Genomic DNA, 20,072 nt, shown 5'->3' with positions numbered 1-20,072 from the left:
CAGAGCGGCCTTCCCTGGAAGTCACGTTAAAGGAGGTGGTGCTCATCTAACCCTTGAGGGGTCAAAGGCACACGCATGTGGGGACACCCAGCCAAGAAACGGGTCAATTAAAAGTGCCCAGATATAAAATTAAAGCTCCAGCTTAGAGCTAAACCCTTGCTGCAAACCCAGGGCATATAATTTCTTCCAGGGACATAAGGCACATCCTTCAGCTCCTCAAAAGGAGCAAGTTTGACTCCTCAAGGCCACAGGTCCAATCAGAGAGGCCAAAGGGGCAAATCCAAGACCTTATTGCAAATCTAGGGGAAATGTTCATGGTCTTCAGCTCCAGTGGTCCAGGAAGAGATAGCACTCACTGAGAATCACGTGATAACACATTAGGGCCAGCCCCTCAGCTAGTGTACATCATTAGTACAGCTCTGCTGAAGTCAATGGAGTTGCACCGATTGACACCAGTTGACCATCTGGCCTTTAAAGTCGGATAGAGTCTGGAATGCAAATTCCCTCCCAAGGCCCGTTTTGCAGCTGTAACTGCAAATTGTGCAGCTCAGCACACTACAAGCTTCTCGAGGGGTTGAACTGCTTTCAGTCCCAGCATGCTCGAGCCCTGGAAATTATTCCCATGTTTGATTTTTGTGCTAGGTGAACAGTTCTGACCAGCTCTGAGTATTCAAATCAGGTTAAAGGTCTTTTAATATCATAGAGTAAATCCCTAAATTCCCCGCTCAATGAAAACCAGCAGTTAAGTCAATGGGAGTAAAGTCTTAAGGAGTGGGCCCGTAGAAAATAAGGCCTGGTCTACACTAGAGTTAGGTCAGCGCAAGGCAGCTTACGTCGATCTGCCTATGGAAATGTCTACACTTACATTTTGTTCCCACCGATGTAACTGTCCAGCAACACCGATTTAATAACTTCACCTCCACGAGCGGCGTAGAGGCAAGGTCAATGCAGTTGGGTCGACACAGTCTCAGTGTAGACACTGTGTTGCTTACGTCAACTGTTACTGGCTTTCAGGAGCCTTCCCACAATGCCCCACACTGACAGTACAATTGAAACAAGCGCTGCTGGTGAGGATGCTCACTGACACAAGGAGTAAAGTTTAGCCATATACAAGCAATGTAATTACTGTGGCAGCTGTATGCTGACATAACTTAGGTTGACTTAATTTTGTAGTGTAGACATGGCCTAAGTAACATTGCAACATTGGCTTTTCTTGGTATTTACAAAGCAGAGTAAATTAATCAGTGTCCTGAGGGTGGAAGGCCCAACATCTGCCCTCACCACAGATTCAGGTTCTGCTCACAGATGTGGTTAGCTCTGACTGAAGTAATGGACTTTGACTCTTAATATTTAGTTGTTTTCAGGGATCGGCCAACAGGTTCAGACCGACGAAGGGAGCCAGGTCCTGTCCTGCAGTAAAGCTGGTTGGCGTGGAGGGTGTGGCAGCGTGGAAAAGAAAGTGGAAGAAAAAAAAGTGAAAATGTTGAAATGAAACCTTTTGATTTCATTGGAAATTGTTTTGCTTTGTTTTGCAATCCAAACGCTTTCGAAAATTTGAGACGAATTTGTGACATTTTTCGGACAACCCAAATCTGCATTTTTCGGCAACCTTAAGCTTAGTCCAAAAAAATTTTCACCCAGCTCTACTGTGAATATAGTTGGTGTGAATGGTCAGATTTACGAAGGTAGATCCAACTTCTAGTGAAGTCATTGAGAGTCTTCCCATTGACTTCAGTGGGCACTGGCTCAGGTCCTAATTAAAAAGGCAGTAATGGTATCTAAACCTTAGTGATCCTTGGTGTCTCCACTTCAGATCAATTTCTCATCCACATCAAAAGCTCTGTTACTCTGCAACAGGTTTCCAAATGGGCCTATTTTTATCCCAGCCTCTGCTCCCAAAATGAGCTAAATGGGCACTAAACTGAATTCGGAAGAAGAAGCTCGAGCAGGAACACTGTTGACGTGCACCTCATTGCAGATTGTGCTGGTGTTGTGGGAGGATGGGGAGGAGTCTTTTGGCTTTTCTCAGATTGGATTTACTGAGAGATGCCGGACTGGCAGCCCGTGCGAGCAAAGCTCTCTCTTTATGACAGCATGGACTGTTGCAATGCAACTTCCATCCGCTGCCCTACCAGTGTTTCTCAATTCTAACTCAGTCAGCCAGCTGCAGCCTGATTGGCCAGGACCATTCTCCTCCCACTGCCCTGATCTGCATTGCAACAGAGAGAGATGCTGGGAAATATCACCCTATGGCACACAGGAGTTCCCTGGGGCAGCTTTTCTGTGCTCTGCCCCCTCCTTACCTCCACTGAAGCGAGGGGCACAGGCTCCTAAATGATGGTCCAAGGGGCCCTTGCTGGTGGTGTGCAGAGAGCTGGCTGCTCCTATGGTGCTGGTTTCTTTTTGCTTTCCATCAGGTGTATGCCATGGAAAGAGGTTAAAAACAAATGAAATATTTTCCTAATATTACTGTCCCACAGAAGTACTGACTATCGTTAAAAGCAGAGAGGAAGGACAGTGCAGTGATTAGGACACTAACTTAGAATGTGGGACGCTGTAACAAGGAACTTAATCCGCTTTCAAAGCAGAGTACAGAACATGGATTGACTGGCCTGTTAGTACACTGTATTCCTTGTGTTGTATGGACACAAGTCATTGGAGTGCGCACTAACTAAAGTTAACGTGGACTCATTCCCGCCCCCTGCCCCCAGCCCCTACCCTGTGTAGACAAGCTCAGACTCTCTGTGCTTCAGTTCCCCATCTGTACACTGAGCTTATAGCACTTACATTAAGGATTGCAAAGTGCTCAGATACTACTGTAATGGAGACTTTATAAGTACCTTATCTAGATGGACAAGACTATTATGGGGTTGCACTGAGAGGGGAGTGATCTGCATGGATGGGAATGGAAAGAGAGGTAGGTCCATGGAACTCTCTATTATGATGTGCTCTCCACTGTAAATATCCGATAAAGGGCCTTCTGGGCTGGTGAGGGTGAGCAGGATGCATCCCTTTGGTTAGGAAGGAGGTACTGAGACTTCACTGCTGCGCCACATGAAAATGGAGGTTATATACCAATAGCTAAAAGAAAAGGAGGACTTGTGGCACCTTAGAGACTAACCAATTTATTTGAGCATAAGCTTTCATGAGCTACAGCTCACTTCATCGGATGCATACTGTGGAAAAGACAGAAGATGTTTTTATACACACAGACCATGAAAAAATGGGTGTTTACCACTACAAAAGGTTTTCTCTCCCCCCACCCCACTCTCCTGCTGGTAATAGCTTATCTAAAGAAATCACTCTCCTTAGCTCCAATAGCTGGGACACATACCTTCTGTTGTCTCAGAATGGGACAAAACCAATGGGGCATTTCTGCGTCCCTTGTTGAAAACTGAGCAAGTAGGAAAGAGGAGAGCAAATTCTCCTTAAAATGCGAATAAATCGACGCTAAGGAATAATCCTGCATTGGCAGGGGCAGGAATCCAGGGCTCAGTCTTGCACTGTTGAAATCAACGGGAGTTTTGACTTCAATAGAAGTAGGACCAGGCACTAGTTGTGCTAGCTGGTCTTTTCCGCCTCTAATTTCCAGATTTCCATGATAAAATAGGATCCACACCCCTCTGATTATATGACAGGGTTCAGTTGGGGTGTTCTGCTCTCCTGCCTTTTTAAATGTAAATGGATCTGTTCAAAACAGAAATCATATTGAAAGAGATTTCTTACCAGCCACTTCTGAACTGGATTCTGGAATATCCAATTGACTGTTCACCAATCATGCTGTCAGTTGTTTGTTCTTCACACAGCTGGGCTGTTTACCTGTGTATTTATGATTGGTTTCATTGTCCAGGTCAGATGAAGTTGAGCCACGTGTTACAGTTGTGTTGCTGGCCCAGCAGGGGAATGTTTAAATTGAAAAACAACTGTGGCCACTGACACGTAAACAGTAGCCATGTTCACTCTTTCCAGTAAGTTGTGTAGAACTCTGTCTACCTGACAGTGTCCCTTTATAACGGAGGTCATTCATAATTGACAGTGCCTTCTGTCACACTTGGGTTAGGTGTTTCCATTACTGTCAACTAGGAACTAGAACAGCAGAGCCACGGTTAGGATTTCTGGTTTCTGCCCCAAGCTCTGCTAACTTTCTGGGTGATCTTGGACAAGTCACTTAACCTTCCTCTGCAGATCTGGTCCGGTCTCCCATCAGTGACAAGTGAACTGCCTAGATGGCTCAGAGATCAGCAATTCCAGTGTTGCTGCACCATGGTTTGCCCCTCTGTAAAATGGGAACAGCTCTAATACATAGCCCCTCGCATTCATGGGGAGGGAGCGATCAGTTGGTCTCAGAGAGATTTGAGATCCTCCAGGGAAAGGTGCTCTGTAAGTGCAGAGGGCAGGGGGTCTGATTCTCAGAGCTACTGAGCAGCCAGAACTGCAGTTGAAGTTCATGGGATCTGTGGGTGCTCAGCACCCCTGAAAATCGTCACATCAGGGAAGTGAGCTATATAGAGGCAGATTCACACTGCTGTAAATTGCCATAGTTCCATTGTGATGATGGTTATTTTAGACCGAACAAGCCTTTGGTGATGCCTGGTTTTCCTTTGTGTATCTCGAGCCAACTCCCCATGAGTGGAACATGGCCTCATGGATTCCACTCATAGCCCAGTCACCACAAATAGATGCCTCAAATGTGTAAACACCCCGAAGGAGTTGTTACCACACAAGATGTTCGTTAGTTGTCAAGAAGCAAAACTCTGAACGTCAGATCCCAATCAGAGATGGGCAGAGTCTCCAGCGTCATTGCTCCATTGTGCTGATAATCCTTTTGTCAGCCATCACAAAGCTTTGTTTCTTTTTCCTTTATGTATTGTCTGGAAGGAAAAAGGCAGCTCTTCTTAACGGAGCTCAGCCGAAAGAGAAGCAACTTCCCACCCAGCCCCTAACCCCACCCGCCACAGAAGCGAACAAAGCCGGAGGAGAGCTTTATCTCCCTGGGAAAATGTTGCTACCATCAGTCACTGCAGCTCCTGTTTCTGGTGCGTTGTCTCTCTCTCTTTGTGATTCAGCCTGTGGGGATGATAATGCTGCTTAGCACACTCAGAGCCCTTTGCATGCGGAGATCTCAAAGTGCAAGGTGTTGGAACTGGCAAAGAGAATGACAGTGACTTGCCCAGCAGAGCTAAGAATAGTATTCATGGCTCGCCTTGTTAAAACCTCAGCTGTCGCCATGGGGCGGGCAAGAAGGGGAGAGGAAAGTCTGAGATTAGAGCTATGAGCACCATCTGCCATCTTGGTATTTTGGCTTGTGTGAAAACGTCAGGGTGCCTTAACAGCGTATCAGCGCCTCGTCAGAAAGGCCAGAGTGGGTTCCAAAAAAGGAAAAGCTAGTTTCATGAAAAAATTGGAACTGTCCAAGTGGCTTTCATGTCAAGGACCCCTCTTTTGTTATTTCAACATTTCTGTGACTTTTTTAAAGCATTTTTTTTAGACTATTAACCGAAAACAGTAGCGAAAACTCAATCAAAATGGTTGTTGACGTTCTTAATAAACAGAAACTTTCGGCAGCCATTTTGCCAGCCTCTTTGGTTAAAACAATAAAAACGCCTGCAGAAAAGTTAGAAAACTTCCCCCAGAAATGGAAACATTTCAACAACATCAATACTTCGTAAGGCTCCGTTTTGCTCGGGGGGTGGCGGTTGTGAGGGGAAGAGACAGGAATGACATCACAAATGCTGACAATGCTACAAGTAAGCTGCCTCTGAGCCTGGTGTAATTGCGTAACCGTGACTCAGTCCTCCCCCAGCCACTGAGATGAGGATCCAGGGTTTTCACCATGTTCTTAGGGCATTCGGGCACATTCTGCCAGGGCCTGGCAGGCTCTGCAGTAAGAGAAACCTGCCCCTGATTAATCCTAACTGTGTTTACATCAGCCCTGAGCACACCCATCGAGCACAAGGCCTCACAGCACCCCAGGGAGGCAGAGGACTGACAGGAGGGGAAACTGAGGCCCAGAGTTGCTCAGCGACTTACCCAAGGTCCCACAAAATGGCAGAGATAGAACCAGGCCACACTCCCAGTCCCTGGTCCTGCAAGGCAGCGGTTCCATCCCCAGGCCTGCACTGAGACCATCCCTGGGCAAGGCACCAGGGTCTTTCCCCTGCAACATTGCCTGTGCAGAGACAGAGAAGAAGCAGCTTGTGCTTCTCCTGCTCAGGGCCTGCCAGGGGCTAGTTCGACCCCTGATACAAGCTGGGGCAGCCCCCTAACTCATGGTCCTGTTGCAATGGCCCTGTGAGGACTTTTCAGAACTGAACTGGTGGGACATAGGACTGCCCTGGCCACTGTCCCTGCCACCCTCTATCGCCCCTTGTCTCTGTTCGTGGGAGGAATGCATTGAGCCACATGAGCAGACTTTGTGCCCCCTGCCTCAGGGGCATTCCCCCAGGGTGCCCTCCAGCCCCTCTGCGGCAAAACCCTACATGGCAGGGATTAGCCTGATGCTCTGTGTCTGTTTCTGAGCAGCTCAGGAACAGATACAGGCTCAAACTGGAGGGAGCCCAGAGAAAGGCGACAAAAATCATAAAGGGGGTGGAGGAGCTGACTTATGGGAAAAGATGAAAAGAGCTGGATCGGTGTCAGACTGTGGCTGACTGTGCTCTGGCTTGGCCAGAAAACCACCAAGGGCCTTATCCAAAACCTATTGACATCAATGGGAATCTTCCCACTAACTCCAGTGGGATTGGGAGCAGGCCCCAGGTTGGAAAATGAAAGCCATCTACAAGTGTTTGAAGAGGGCAAGCCCCAGAAAGAGAGCGGGGTCGGTTAGGAGGTACCAGGTAGGAGAAGCAGACTGAAACTGATGAAAGCCTAGCCTCTGTTTGTCAGAGGGTGGAGATGGATGGCGGGAGAGAGATCACTTGATCGTTACTTGTTAGGTTCACTCCTTCTGGGGCACCTGGCACTGGCCACTGTCGGTAGACAGGACACTGGGCTGGGTGGACCTTTGGTCTGACCCAGTGTGGCCGTTCGTATGTTCTTAAAGCAACATTTAGGAACTTTGGAATGGCCAGACTGGATCAGATGCAGGTTCCCTCTAGTCCAGTATCCTGTCTCCAGTAGTGGCCAGTACAAGACATTTCGAAGGAAGGTGTAAGAACCCCACAACTGGCAGGTGTGACGCAATTTGCTCTCCACATTCAATCTCAGCCTGGTCTGCAATAGTCACAGGCTGGCCTAAGCCCCAGAGCCTGAGGTTTTTATTTCCCTTCCAAAGCTCTTTATTTTGTTGGTATTTACTAATCTAACGCTGGCTATTCTTATTCTCTGTATAATGTCCAATCCCTCTTCGAATCTTGCTAATCTTTTGGCCCACGATATCCAGTGGCAATGAGTTCCACAGCCTAATAATGTGTTGGGTGAAAGGGCATTTCCTTTTATGCTTTTTGAATCTGCCACCTTTCAAGGCTAGATATCAGGAAACAACTTCTAAGCAGTGAGATCTACTATAATGCAGAACAGCATCTCCCATGGGCAGCCCCATTGCAGGAGCCACTTAAAACCGGGTGGGACAAGCCCCTGGTGAATGTAATGCACCAGACCCTGAGCTGGTGTATATCAGCCTAACTCCATGGAATTAGGCTGATTTACGCCAGCAGGCGATCTGACCCAGGGCGGTGGGAACAATTCCCGGGGAATTCTTTCCCCATCTATAATTGCTGTTTCTCTTAAATGTTGCTCACTCGGAGATAAATCAAAGTGCCCTCAGCTAAAGGGAGAGGGAAGCTGGGTGAATCCCGAGTGCTGCGGTGACTGATTGCCGCCCCCTCCCCCCCCCCATCTCTGTGTTTCAGGCAGAAATGCGCCTGCAGGACCAGCAGCTGGCACGGCAGCTCATGCGCCTGCGAAGTGACATCAACAAGCTGAAGATCGAGCAGACCTGCCACCTGCACCGATGCATGCTCAATGACGCCACCCACGAGCTGGAGGAGCGGGACGAGCTCGCCGACCTCTTCTGCGACTTCCCGCTCACGAGCTCCTTCAGCCTCTCCGCACCCCTCAAGCTCATCGGCGTCACCAAGATGAACATCAACTCCCGCCGGTTCTCGCTGTGCTAGAGCGGGGAGGGGGGCACGGGAGGGAGCACCCCGGGGGGAGGGCTGGGGGAGCGGAGGTGCAGGCAGAGGGATCCCTCCACTGAACTGCCAGATCCGAAGACTCAAGAGGATGCAGAGGGGAAGAGGTAAAATGTGGTGGATCCCACAGCTGCTCTTGCCTCCAGGTGGTGCCGGTAGATCTCAGCCCTGAGACAGTCTGGAGAAGCCTACAGACAAGCTGGGGTATTAGAACCATCAGGAACCAGGAAGAGCCTCTGAGGCTAACACCTGCAGTTTAGTCTGCTCCTTTGCAAGTGCAATCCCACCTCCTCCTCCTCATCGGTAAGTAATTGTAAAAGACAGTGGCAGTTCCAGAAGGATCATCGAGGCAGCAGGAGGCCACTGGACCTCCCAGGTGCTTGGAAATCAAAGGGAAGGTTACAAGTACAGCCATGCACCAAAGCAAAACCCCTTTCATCCGCCTGGGGCCAGAAACCATGGCTCCTCTAAAAAAACAATGATACTCCTCTGTTTGGAAGGGCTGAAGGTTGCTATCTTGATTAGAAAGCTGATTTCCAATGGCAGCCGCGCTTCCAAGGGATGAGTTATAGTGGGTTTATGTCGTGCACAATCCCAAAAGAACGGCAGAGAAGCTGGGCTTGTCCTGACTTGTGCCTTCGCTGTGAATGGTAACTATGGACATCATACACATTTATACAGCGATTCAGGCTGGTCTGTGCCCTCTGGAGGATATGATCAGGGCTGCAAATGTTCTGGATCTCATTCTTAACTTGCTTTCTCTACAACAGCCGTACGAGGCGGCTCGGTTATCCCCCAAACAGACTAAGAAACATAGGGCAATAGACCCGCACTGTGATGGCCCACATCCCCATCCCACTGGCATCAGGTGGGACTCGGCCAACACTCCCCAGGATCAGCCTCCAGCGTGCCAGGCTAGCCGTATCCAAATAAAAGAAGGAAATGTAAAGAGGAAAACGGATATGTTTCCTAGTGACCACAGTAGTAAGAATTACTGTAAAATTACTACAAGAAAGAGAGCTATTGCCAAGTCTGCTGTTGATCTGTGGTGTGAACGTATGCTCAGCAACACAGAGAGTGACCATTTACTGCCAAACAGAGCCATCAGTCTATATTGTATCAGGATTGTTTCAAGGCTCTGCTTCCGTCCCTTCTAAGCCTTCACCAAACACAGATCTCTGGGGCAATGCCCTCCATTCTTCACAAGCGTAAAGGAACTTCTGTCCCTAACTTGCATTACTCATCATACCAGGCCAGCTGTGCTCTTCCCTACCTGCGAGATCAGCTTCACAAATCAGTTTCCCAAGCGTCGGCTTGGAGGAAGCTCTTCTGGTGAATGGCAGAGGGCTCAGACAGAGGCACCTGCACGTCTTTGATCGCAAATTTTATATTGTGTATAAGCCCATCAGAATCCACAGGGACCTAGAAAGGAATGACAGGGCAGTGAAGTCTTTTCGGTTTAGTTTTTTCCTTCCCTTGAATGATTTGGGCTTTAGTAGCTCCAGGGTGTCCATATCATTTAATCGGAAACGACAACAGCTTTCAGAGTGAGCAGTGGTTCAAGATTGTCACTGGAGGTCATTAACCGATTCTTATTGCAGTAAGGCATGCTAGTTAGCCACCTCTTATGCATGGGGTATTAATCTCCCAGAAACCGGTCAGGAGGTCTGTCATGGGTGCGTGACCACTGCTAACATTCAGTCTTGATTAAAGTATCGACAGTATCCTACAGTGCTGGTCCAGTACTGCAGTGTTCTGTAGCAATGGCTGATTACGACAGTAACAGTAATACCCAGCTCTTAACAGTGCTTTTGATGAGGAGATCTCAAAGCAATTTACAAAGGAGGTCAGTTTCGTTATCAATACCCAGAAAGGCACTGGAACAAATTATCAAACAATCATTAGTAAGCACCTAGAGGATAACAGTGTTATAAGGAATAACCAGCATGGATTTGTCAAGAACAAATCATGCCAAACCAACCTAATTTCATTCTTTGAGAGGCTTACTGGCCTGATTGATATGGGGGAAAGTGGTAGATGTGATATATCTTGACTTCAAAAGGCTTTTGACACAGTCCCATATGATATTCTCATAAGCAAACTAGGGAAATGCCATCTAGATGAAACTACTAGGGCAAGTGGGTTATCAATGGTTTGCTGGGGGATGTGTCTAGTGGGGTCCTGCAGGGGTCTGTCCTAGGTCTGGTGCTATTAAATATTTTAATTAATGATTTGGATGATGGAGTGAAGATTACACTTGTAAAATTTGCAGGTGACACCAAACTGGGATGGATTACTAGCATTTTGAAGATTAGAATTCAAAATAACCTCGATAACTTAGAGAATTGGTCTGAAATCAACAAGAAGAAATTCAATAAAGACAAGTGTACAGTACTTCACTTAGAAAGGTAAAATCAAACGTACAACTACAAAATGGGGAATAACTGGCTAGGTCATAGTACTGCTGAAAAGGATCTGGGGGTTATAATGGATCACAAATTAAATATGAGCCAACAATGTGATGCAATTGCGAAAAAGGCTAATATCATTCTGAGGTGTATTAACAAGAGTGTCATAAGTAAGACCTGGGAGGTAGCTGTCCCACTCTACTCAGCACTGGTGAGGCCTCATCTGGAGTACTGTGTCCAGTTTTGGGCGCCGCACTTGTAGAAAGATGTGGACAAATTGGAGAGAATCTAGAGGAGAGCACCAAAAGCAATAAAAGAATGAGAAAACCTGACCTCTGATGAAAGGTTAAAAAAAACTGACATGTCTAGCCTTGAGAAGACTGAGAGAGGATTGATAATTTTAAAACACGTTAAAGGCTGTTATAAAGAGGACGGTGATCGGTTGGGCTCCAATGTCCACCAAGGGGAGGAGAAGAAGTAATGGGCTTCACTGCAACAAGGGGGATTTAGGTTAGATACGAGAAAAAACTTTCTAAATATAACTTATATAAGGAGAGTTAAGTAGTGGAATGGGTTACTACAGGAGGGTGTAGAATCCCTGTCCCTGGAGGTTTTTAAGAACAGGTTAGACAAACATCTGTCAGGGATCGTCTAGGTTTACTTAACCCTGCCTCAGCGAGGAGGGATGGATTAGATGTATGGCTGCCTGCGGTGCTCAAGAGCATGGGTACCTGCCTCAGGCCAGACTGTTAGTAACCAAGACACAAACTCCGGATTGGCTGTGAGTCCTACACTTAGATTTCATAGCCAATTACCATGGGTAAACTCCTCGGGCACAACAGCACCCTTAGCGCGGAGTCACAGGTAGTTCCATTGGGTATTCTGATCTGTCTCACCAACCAGGTGAGCATACCTTTGTGATAGATGGTCCCTTACACCAAGGAGCACAGCAATATTCAGGTTACTCTCAGTCCCAATGGATCAGTCACTTACCCCAGGTCACTTGCACCCTAGCTCTCACACCAAAGACAATGCTTGTAGCCAATCCTATAACAAACTAACTAAAGATTAATTAAATAGGAAAAGGAAACCAGAGAGTTATTTACAAGGTTAAAGCAAGTAAACATAGATACACAAATGAGTTACAATCTTAAATTGCAAAAGGTAATAAGAGCTTCTATAATCGGCAAGCTCTGTATGTCTTTTCGGGCTAACCCAGGCTAAGCAACTGGGGATCTCTCACTCATCCCTAGAAACACTGTGCCCCCCAGAGTCAAAGCAGCATAGAAATACTAAATTCCTTTGGTTTGTGGTTTTCATCCCCCTACTGCCATGTACTCTGAGTTGCAAACTCAGGTGATGGGAGGAATCCACTTGCATGACTCATCTTCACATGGAGGACAGCAGGACAAAGAAGTCTTTTGTCCTCCTGTTGACTGCATGTAGGGAAATTCCAGTTGCACTGTCCTACAGTGATTCATCTGGTATCGATGGTCCTTGCCTTCTGGGAAGGATGTAACACCTTCTGCTGAAGATCAGCCCTTCATGCCAATTAATGTCTTTCCTGTCTGATAATTTACACAGTCGTTTTCACAGGGATTCATAATACAACTGCTTTCAGTGGTTCTCAACCTATTTACCATTGTGGGCAGCATATGTGGCCCACAATGTGTTATGTGGGCCCATCCAATGTTCCCTGTATGGCCCTGAGGATGTCACATGGTCCGCAGCTGTGTGCTGATTGGGCCGCAGGTTGAGAACCACTAGATATTACCTTACAACATAGGATACAGAGGTTATATGTGAGATTAATGCATGCATTGACTCGCAAGCATTCAATAAAGTCTAAACACATTCTTACCATTCTAATACTTATTTTAATACTTTCAACAGACTGATTCTAGCTATGTATTTGCCAGCATTCAGCTGAGATGTGGGGGCCTTGGCATAGAGCTGGCACCTGGTATGCCAGTGTTGCAATGACTTCTTGAGGTCCCTTCCAGCCCTACAGTTCTATAATTATCCCTATCTTACAGATGGGGAAACTGAGGCACTGAGTGGTCCAGTGACTTGCCCTCGGTCACCCAGCAGGCTAATAGCAGAGCTGAGATTAGAACGCAGGGCTCCTGAGTGCTAGCGTGATACGCTATTCACTAGGCAACACTGTGCCTAGCAATACTCTATGGTTTTGGGCCACTACCGTAGCATACTTGGAGTACATTGTGTAACCGTTACACAGGTGAACACTTACTCATGTACATCGTCCCTTTAAATTCAATAGACAGCTGTGCATGTGCTAACCAATATGAGTCAGGACCTTGATTTTTTTAACACAGGGATGGGAGTAGAACTGATCAAAAGACCAATTATTGTATTTTTGCAGGAAATTTTGAAAAATGCTTATTTTCCAAAAAATTCTGTAGAATTGTTTTTTTTCAATGAAAAACCAAAAATGAAATATTGTTGGCTTTCAGAAATATTTGCAGTCAAATTTTTTACCCAAAGACAAAAAAGGTACTTAAAAACATTTTTTTTTTACCAAAACGCAGAAAATGTCAACCAAAAATGAATGTTTTCATTTGGATCTAAAAGCGAGTTTGCACTGAAAAAATGCTTTGATGAAAAAAATCCAATCAGCTTCAGGAAGGAGGTAGGTGCATCCGACTAACAGAAGGAATGGGACATGATGGTTATTACATAACTAAAGACACCCAGATTGGATTTATCACAATGGACAGTCTTTTAGGACGGGAATAGATGGATCTCATTTCTGAGCCATCAAGGACTCACTCAGTCACTGTGAAAAGTTAGTGTAAGTATAATAATAATCAGATCAGGGTAGCTGGGTGAGACATTTCAAAGATGGGGGTTTAAGAAATGAATCGTATTTATTAGAGATGGAATGCTCAGAATTGCCAGCTGTTAGTCAAAATGCACATTTTTGTAAAATAAAAAATGATGTCAAGCTTGATTCCTGCCGCCGATCGCTCACTGGCTGGTGTAGCACGTTACTCAACAGCTACACTTCCAGCCGGGGGGATATGGATAGGCTCTGAAGGATCCTCAGCCATCTCAATGCAAGTATGACGATCCTCCAGCTTCAGTCATCCGCAAGAACCAAACCTGTGACTTTCAGCACTGAGCTCTACCAGTTGAGCAACAGAAGTGTGTCCATCAGCAAGTAGCACTAATAGGCTGCTATTCTTTGTGGGGACCAGGCACTAACGAGGGATGCAACACACAAGCACTGTGCAAGGTCTTCAGTGTAATCTGTTGGTTTGTCTAGATTTGTACACCATGCACATCACCATGCTAGCCAAGAACCTCCACCAGCAGCTGCCTGCCTTGTGGACTTGAACACGGAGGCTATAAACAGGGTGAAAATGAAGGGGTGGGTTTTGTGTGGGTGGGAAGCAGCTGTAAAGGAAACAAGACAAAATCAGTCACAGTTTGTTGTTGTTACTCACCAGCGAAAGAATAGTGGGTCCAGACACTTAACAGAACAGCTGTTTATAGCAACAACAACAACATTTACATATCTGGTGGGGGTAGGGGAGTGGGATTTTGCAGACAAAGGGCCAGATCCTTCACTGGTGTGAAACACTGCAGCTTCCTTGAAGGAGGGTAGGATGGTCCAGTGGTTGGGTGCTAGGCTGGGCCTTGGGAAACCTGGGGTCAACTCCCTGCTCCACCACAGATTTCCTGTATGGCCTGGGGCAAGTCTCCGTGCCTCAGTTCCCCATCTGTACAATGGGCATAGCAGCACTTCGCTGCCTCACAGGGCTGTTGTAAGTAGAAATGCATTAAAAGATTGCGAGGTGCAATGGGTACCTATAAGTGCCTAAGGTAAATAGATGGCTTTATGCCAGCTGAGGATCTGGCCCAAATAATCATCTGCAGAGTTGACTGGTGCCTTTTTTGTTCTGAGAAGAAGGAAGTGTCTCAGTTCCTTGACTTGAAGTAGTCACACTCCATGGACAGTTGTGCCACATGTGTTTGATATGGACTGCAATAGTCCTGTGGTAGCAGCTTCTGTAAAGCAGACCAATGCCAGACTTGGGTTAAAAAAACCACACAGCCATGTGCAGCTCCCTGGGAGTCACGTCACACCCCACAGTCAGAATCCAGACCAAGTGCAACAAATGGTTCATGGCTCTTTCAAGCCAGCTGGCTGTGGTTTCAAATGGCTTTGCTGCAAAAGCAGCTGAAATGCAGTGGGTCCCTGCTGAGTTTTGCTCTGAGGTTTCTGAGTTTGTTCAAACCCGAAGTGCGCTGTGAAACTCAGGGAGAGCGAATCCACATGCACAAAACCCGTCACAAATCTTCACACATGGCCCCGTGAACAAAAAACAGCCTTAGCACCTGCAGCAGGGTCTAATCCTGTTGATCTCTCACTGAAGGCAATGGCAAAACTCCTATAGGAGCAGGACTGGCCCATGATGGGACTGCCACATTTGCTGGTGTGGCTCGTGCCCCAGAGGCCTGCAGACTTAGTACAACATCTGTAAAGGGTTTCTTTGTTTTTTTCCTAAGGGAAGCATCTAATTCTTAACTTTGTGGCAATACAAAGTGCTATTTACATAAGCAATGAGTGATTTGTATTTTCATGGTTTCCGCTATTGTTTCTATATTACTGCTATGACAAGTGAACTGAAATAAAAAGATCATGACAAAAAGACAGTGTATGGATCTCATTTAAACAGAAAAAGCCAGGAAATTGAGAGTTAAAACTGTTACTCCCTTGCTGAAGCTATACATGGCATCCCCTAAGGCATGTCAGGCATCAAGCCATGCTACTTCTATTGTTGTCTGAATAATAACAGACCCAAACACTGAGTATCCTCCTCGCTATTGGGTTTTTGGCTCACAGAGAGAAGCTATACACTCAATGGGTTTTATTTTAGATAAGGGAAAACATAATGAAAGAAAAGAACCAAAGTGAAGTCTGCTTGAGAGAGCACAGTGTATGTTTCTCTCCTCTGTAACATGCTATATTGGAGGAGAGCACAAAATGCCAGCCGCTTCCAGCCGATTCCTTGGATTGTAAAGGTGCAGTACATAGAAAACAAACCCATGCACCATTTCCCTGGCTGCATGTATCACGCCTGCCACCATCAGTGAACTTCCAGGGAAGCTGATTTCTCTTTGGAGCAGCACGCAAAGTGTAAAGGCCTGTCTGTCCAGCCCAAAACCTATGCACTGGCCCAGGCATAGGGTCCACCTGGGTCTTAGTGTCCACCCTTCCGCCTCTTCCTATCCCTGTTCTGACCCTTCCTACAGGCTCCCACCGCAGCTGGCTGCTGTAGCCTGGTGAGTCTTCCTCTGCAGGGGATCTAGTACTTAAAAGTGAAAAAGCCTCCAGCCTGCCAGACCTATTAGCACAACACAGTATTCTTGTCAGCAAGTTAAGGAAGTATGGGCTGGATGAATGCACTACAAGGTGGGTAGAAAGCTGGCTAGATTGTCGGGCTCAACGGGTAGTGATCAATGGCTCCATGTCTAGTTGGCAGCCGGTATCAAGTGGTGTGCCCCAAGGGTCGGTCCTGGGGCCGGTTTTGTTCAATATCTTCATAAATGATCTGGAGGATGGTGTGGATTGCACTCTCAGCAAATTTGCGGATGATACTAAACTGGGAGGAGTGGTAGATACGCTGGAGGGGAGGGATAGGATACAGAGGGACCTAGACAAATTGGAGGATTGGGCCAAAAGAAATCTGATGAGGTTCAATAAGGATAAGTGCAGGGTCCTGCACTTAGGACGGAAGAACCCAATGCACAGCTACAGACTAGGGACCGAATGTCTAGGCAGCAGTTCTGCGGAAAAGGACCTAGGGGTGACAGTGGACGAGAAGCTGGATATGAGTCAGCAGTGTGCCCTTGTTGCCAAGAAGGCCAATGGCATTTTGGGATGTATAAGTAGGGGCATAGCGAGCAGATCGAGGGACGTGATCGTTCCCCTCTATTCGACATTGGTGAGGCCTCATCTGGAGTACTGTGTCCAGTTTTGGGCCCCACACTTCAAGAAGGATGTGGATAAATTGGAGAGAGTCCAGCGAAGGGCAACAAAAATGATTAGGGGTCTGGAACATATGAGTTATGAGGAGAGGCTGAGGGAGCTGGGATTGTTTAGCCTGCAGAAGAGAAGAATGAGGGGGGATTTGATAGCTGTTTTCAACTACCTGAAAGGGGGTTCCAAAGAGGATGGCTCTAGACTGTTCTCAATGGTATCAGATGACAGAACGAGGAGTAATGGTCTCAAGTTACAGTGGGGGAGGTTTAGATTGGATATTAGGAAAAACTTTTTCACTAAGAGGGTGGTGAAACACTGGAATGCGTTACCTAGGGAGGTGGTAGAATCTCCTTCCTTAGAAGTTTTTAAGGTCAGGCTTGACAAAGCCCTGGCTGGGATGATTTAACTGGGAATTGGTCCTGCTTTGAGTAGGGGGTTGGACTAGATGACCTTCTGGGGTCCCTTCCAACCCTTATATTCTATGATTCTATGATTCTATGATAACACTGAACATGTTAAAGAGCCATTCAAGTGGTAATCACAAAACGAAAAGTTTCAGAGTAACAGCCGTGTTAGTCTGTATTCGCAAACAGAAAAGGAGTACTTGTGGCACCTTAGAGACTAACCAATTTATTTGAGAATATTTATTTCATCCGATGAAGTGAGCTGTAGCTCACGAAAGCTTATGCTCAAATAAATTGGTTAGTCTCTAAGGTGCCACAAGTCCTCCTTTTCTTCAAGTGGTAATGAAGCCATTTAACAGGCATTTGCCAGCCCCCAGGTATATACTGTCAGTTTCTGAATTTACTGACAAAAAAAGTTGTGCATGACTGTAATATTTAATCAGAACATGTCAGTCTACAGGACCTTAGTTTCAAATTTGCTTTAGAAATATTTCATTAGTGTGTTGTTGAAGATTATAAAATCACATCTCTAAAAAATCCTTGCATAGATTTTTAGATGCACAATCTGAAAATTCATCTTTAGCCTTAAATGCTTGGATCTTTGGACATATAGTTTTTTAAATAAATCCTTCAAAAGACCACCCTTATCTAAAATACACATGCGAGCCCAGGCTGCCGTCAGACATAGGGGCACCAGTTTAATAATACAGCATAGGGCCCCATAAATCCTAAGGATGGCCCTGCCCCACACTATTCTGTCTGAATAGTCCTGAGCCTATTAAAAGGAAAACATATTGCAAAGGAGTCTTCCATTAGGAGCACTGCTGTATACCCAGAGGTAATTGCTATTAATAATGCTTAGCACAGATTTACAAAGATCAGCTAATTGATCTTTGCGACCCCTTTGCAAAGCAGGTAAATACCATGATCCTCCTTTGGCAGATATGGGAAAAGAACTACAGAAAGGCTAAGCGATTGGCCCCAGGTTCCACAGCTAGTCAGCCACATGGCCAGACTTTGTGTGCCAGCATCCCTGGCCTCGATTTTCAGAAGTGATTTGGGTGTCTCGGTTTCAGAGCGCTCAAGTGGAGATGAAATCGAGCCGTCACTGGGCCTGCTTGGATCTGGTTTGTAGATTAGGGCCGGTGTGGAGTAAGGTGTGAGTCGCAAACCCCATTTCAGACATGGATCCGGAGCTGAGGCTATGAGCCGACATGTATCAAAAACAACTCGTGATTTTGGGGGCCCAAGTTGAGACACTTTAGAGTCCGGAGCCCCCACCCTTCCAAAATCAGGGTCTCATGTTGCACACCCCAAATCACCAGTCACTTTTGTAGCACTGGAACCCTGACTACCAACCCTGTTCTCAGAACACTATGCAGCATTGTGTGGTTAGTAGTTCACTTGGGGCCAAATCTGCACAACTGGGCAGCAGGGAGCCCAAATGCCCGTCTGCCCACACAAAGGGCTGTTTGCAGGCACAGAAGTTGTCTGCAGCCACACTGGAGCCCACAGTCCATCAGAGCGGAGGGCTGGCTGGTCGGCCGTGGTTGCTAATGCTTTTGTGTTGCTCTAGCAAAAGCCCAACTCGACCTCAACCTGGCCTGAAGCCGATCGCTTCCTTTCCTCCTCCTGCAAAGAGCTGACTGGTTCAGCACTTGTGGCCAAATGGGTGAAGAATTAAGATTCCCCCTGAGATTTCCCCACTGTGACAAGGCATAAAAGCCAGGGGCAGGGGTGGGAGGCGCTAACTCCAGGTTTGGACTTTAGAGGAAGGTCAATGAGTCAAGATCCCGAAGGAGCTCGAGAAAGACTAGCAAAAGGGGCTTCGTTTAGGCCTTTCGGTCTTCTGGGCCTGCAGTCCGAGAGCAGTTTATCTCTCCGTGCTGCAAGGCCCTGAGCAATTTCTGGCGGTGCTCAGCACCCTAGCTCCCATAGACGTCCAGGGGAGTTGTGAAGAGAGTTGCCAACTTGGTCATATTTAAAAACTGGACACTCCAGCAGGAGTGCTGGAACCTCCCCTGCCCCGCCTCTTCCCCACAAAGCCCTGCCCCTGCCCCACCTCTTCCCCCGAGCCCCTGCCCCTGCCCCTGCCCTGCCTCTTTCCCTGAGGCTCCACCCCAATCCACTCCTCTTCCTTCCCTGCCGCCCGGGTCAGGAGGGACTTGCCTATGGAGCTGGCACTGGGAGCTGCAGCCACCCGACCACGGTAGGAGGTGGCCCCAGCTGAGTAGGGCCTGGAGAGGATGATGACCCGGTGCCTCCCTGCCTCCCCTGCTTGCAGTAACTTGGTCTTGGGTGTCCTGTCAGTAGATCTGACTTTCTGGTCAAAAACCAGGCACCGGACCACCCTAGTTTTGTGAGCGATCAGTCCCTCCAGGCCCTTCTCAGGAGCGTGCAGGATCGGGCCCCATAGCATTTCCATTGCCTGGCTCCTGCCTTCCCTCCTCAGGGCCTGGGGCTGGCAATTGGCCGCAGTTAAACTCAGCCACGTTCCCCTGCGACTGCGTTCCTTGGCAATCTGGGCCTGACGTCACTGTAGTTTCTCTGCCAGGCACAGGGTGACTAGCTGAGGAATAACAATGACTAATAAATAACTCTGCATGTTTCTAGTGCACCCTTCCCAACAAGCCTGGGGGCAGCTCACAATCCAAAACACGATCCAACCGCGCCAGCCAAAAAACCAATAAGACCTTCTCCAGGTTCCATTTGAGCCTCCTCCCAAATGAGAACAGTGGGCAGAGTCCAGAATCAACTGGGGTAAAGCTAAAAAAACAGCACCTTAGAGACTAACAAATTTATTTGAGCATAAGCTTTTGTGAGCTACAGCTCACTTCATCGGATGCATAGAATGGAACATATAGTAAGAAGATATTTATACATACAGAGAACATGAAAAGGTGGAAGTACCCATACCAACTGTGAGAGGCTAATTAATAAAGAGGAGCTATTATCAGCAGGGGAAAAAAAACTTTTGAAGTGATAATCAAGATGGCCCATTTCGGACAGTTGGTACGAAGGTGTGAGGATACTTAACATGGGGACATAGATTCAATTAGTGTAATGACCCAGCCATTCCCAGGCTCTGTTCAAACCTAAGTTAATGGGATCTAGTTTG

General features: G+C 47.0%; 1 protein-coding gene across 1 annotated transcript in view; it reads left to right on the top strand.

The window, feature by feature from the left end:
* The window catches only part of FAM167A (family with sequence similarity 167 member A), a 28,245-nt gene extending 20,129 nt beyond the window's left edge, over positions 1-8,116 (top strand). The window contains exon 3 of the mRNA XM_048845786.2: positions 7,851-8,116. Within this exon, the coding sequence (XP_048701743.1) occupies positions 7,851-8,114 (264 nt within the window). The 3' untranslated portion in view covers positions 8,115-8,116. The remainder of the gene's footprint in view (positions 1-7,850) is intronic.
* Positions 8,117-20,072: the final 11,956 nt, after the last annotated feature.

Source organism: Caretta caretta, chromosome 3 (genome assembly GCF_965140235.1).
Source record: "Caretta caretta isolate rCarCar2 chromosome 3, rCarCar1.hap1, whole genome shotgun sequence".
Lineage (NCBI taxonomy): Eukaryota > Metazoa > Chordata > Testudines > Cheloniidae > Caretta > Caretta caretta.
This window is presented reverse-complemented; position numbering and strand designations above follow the sequence as displayed.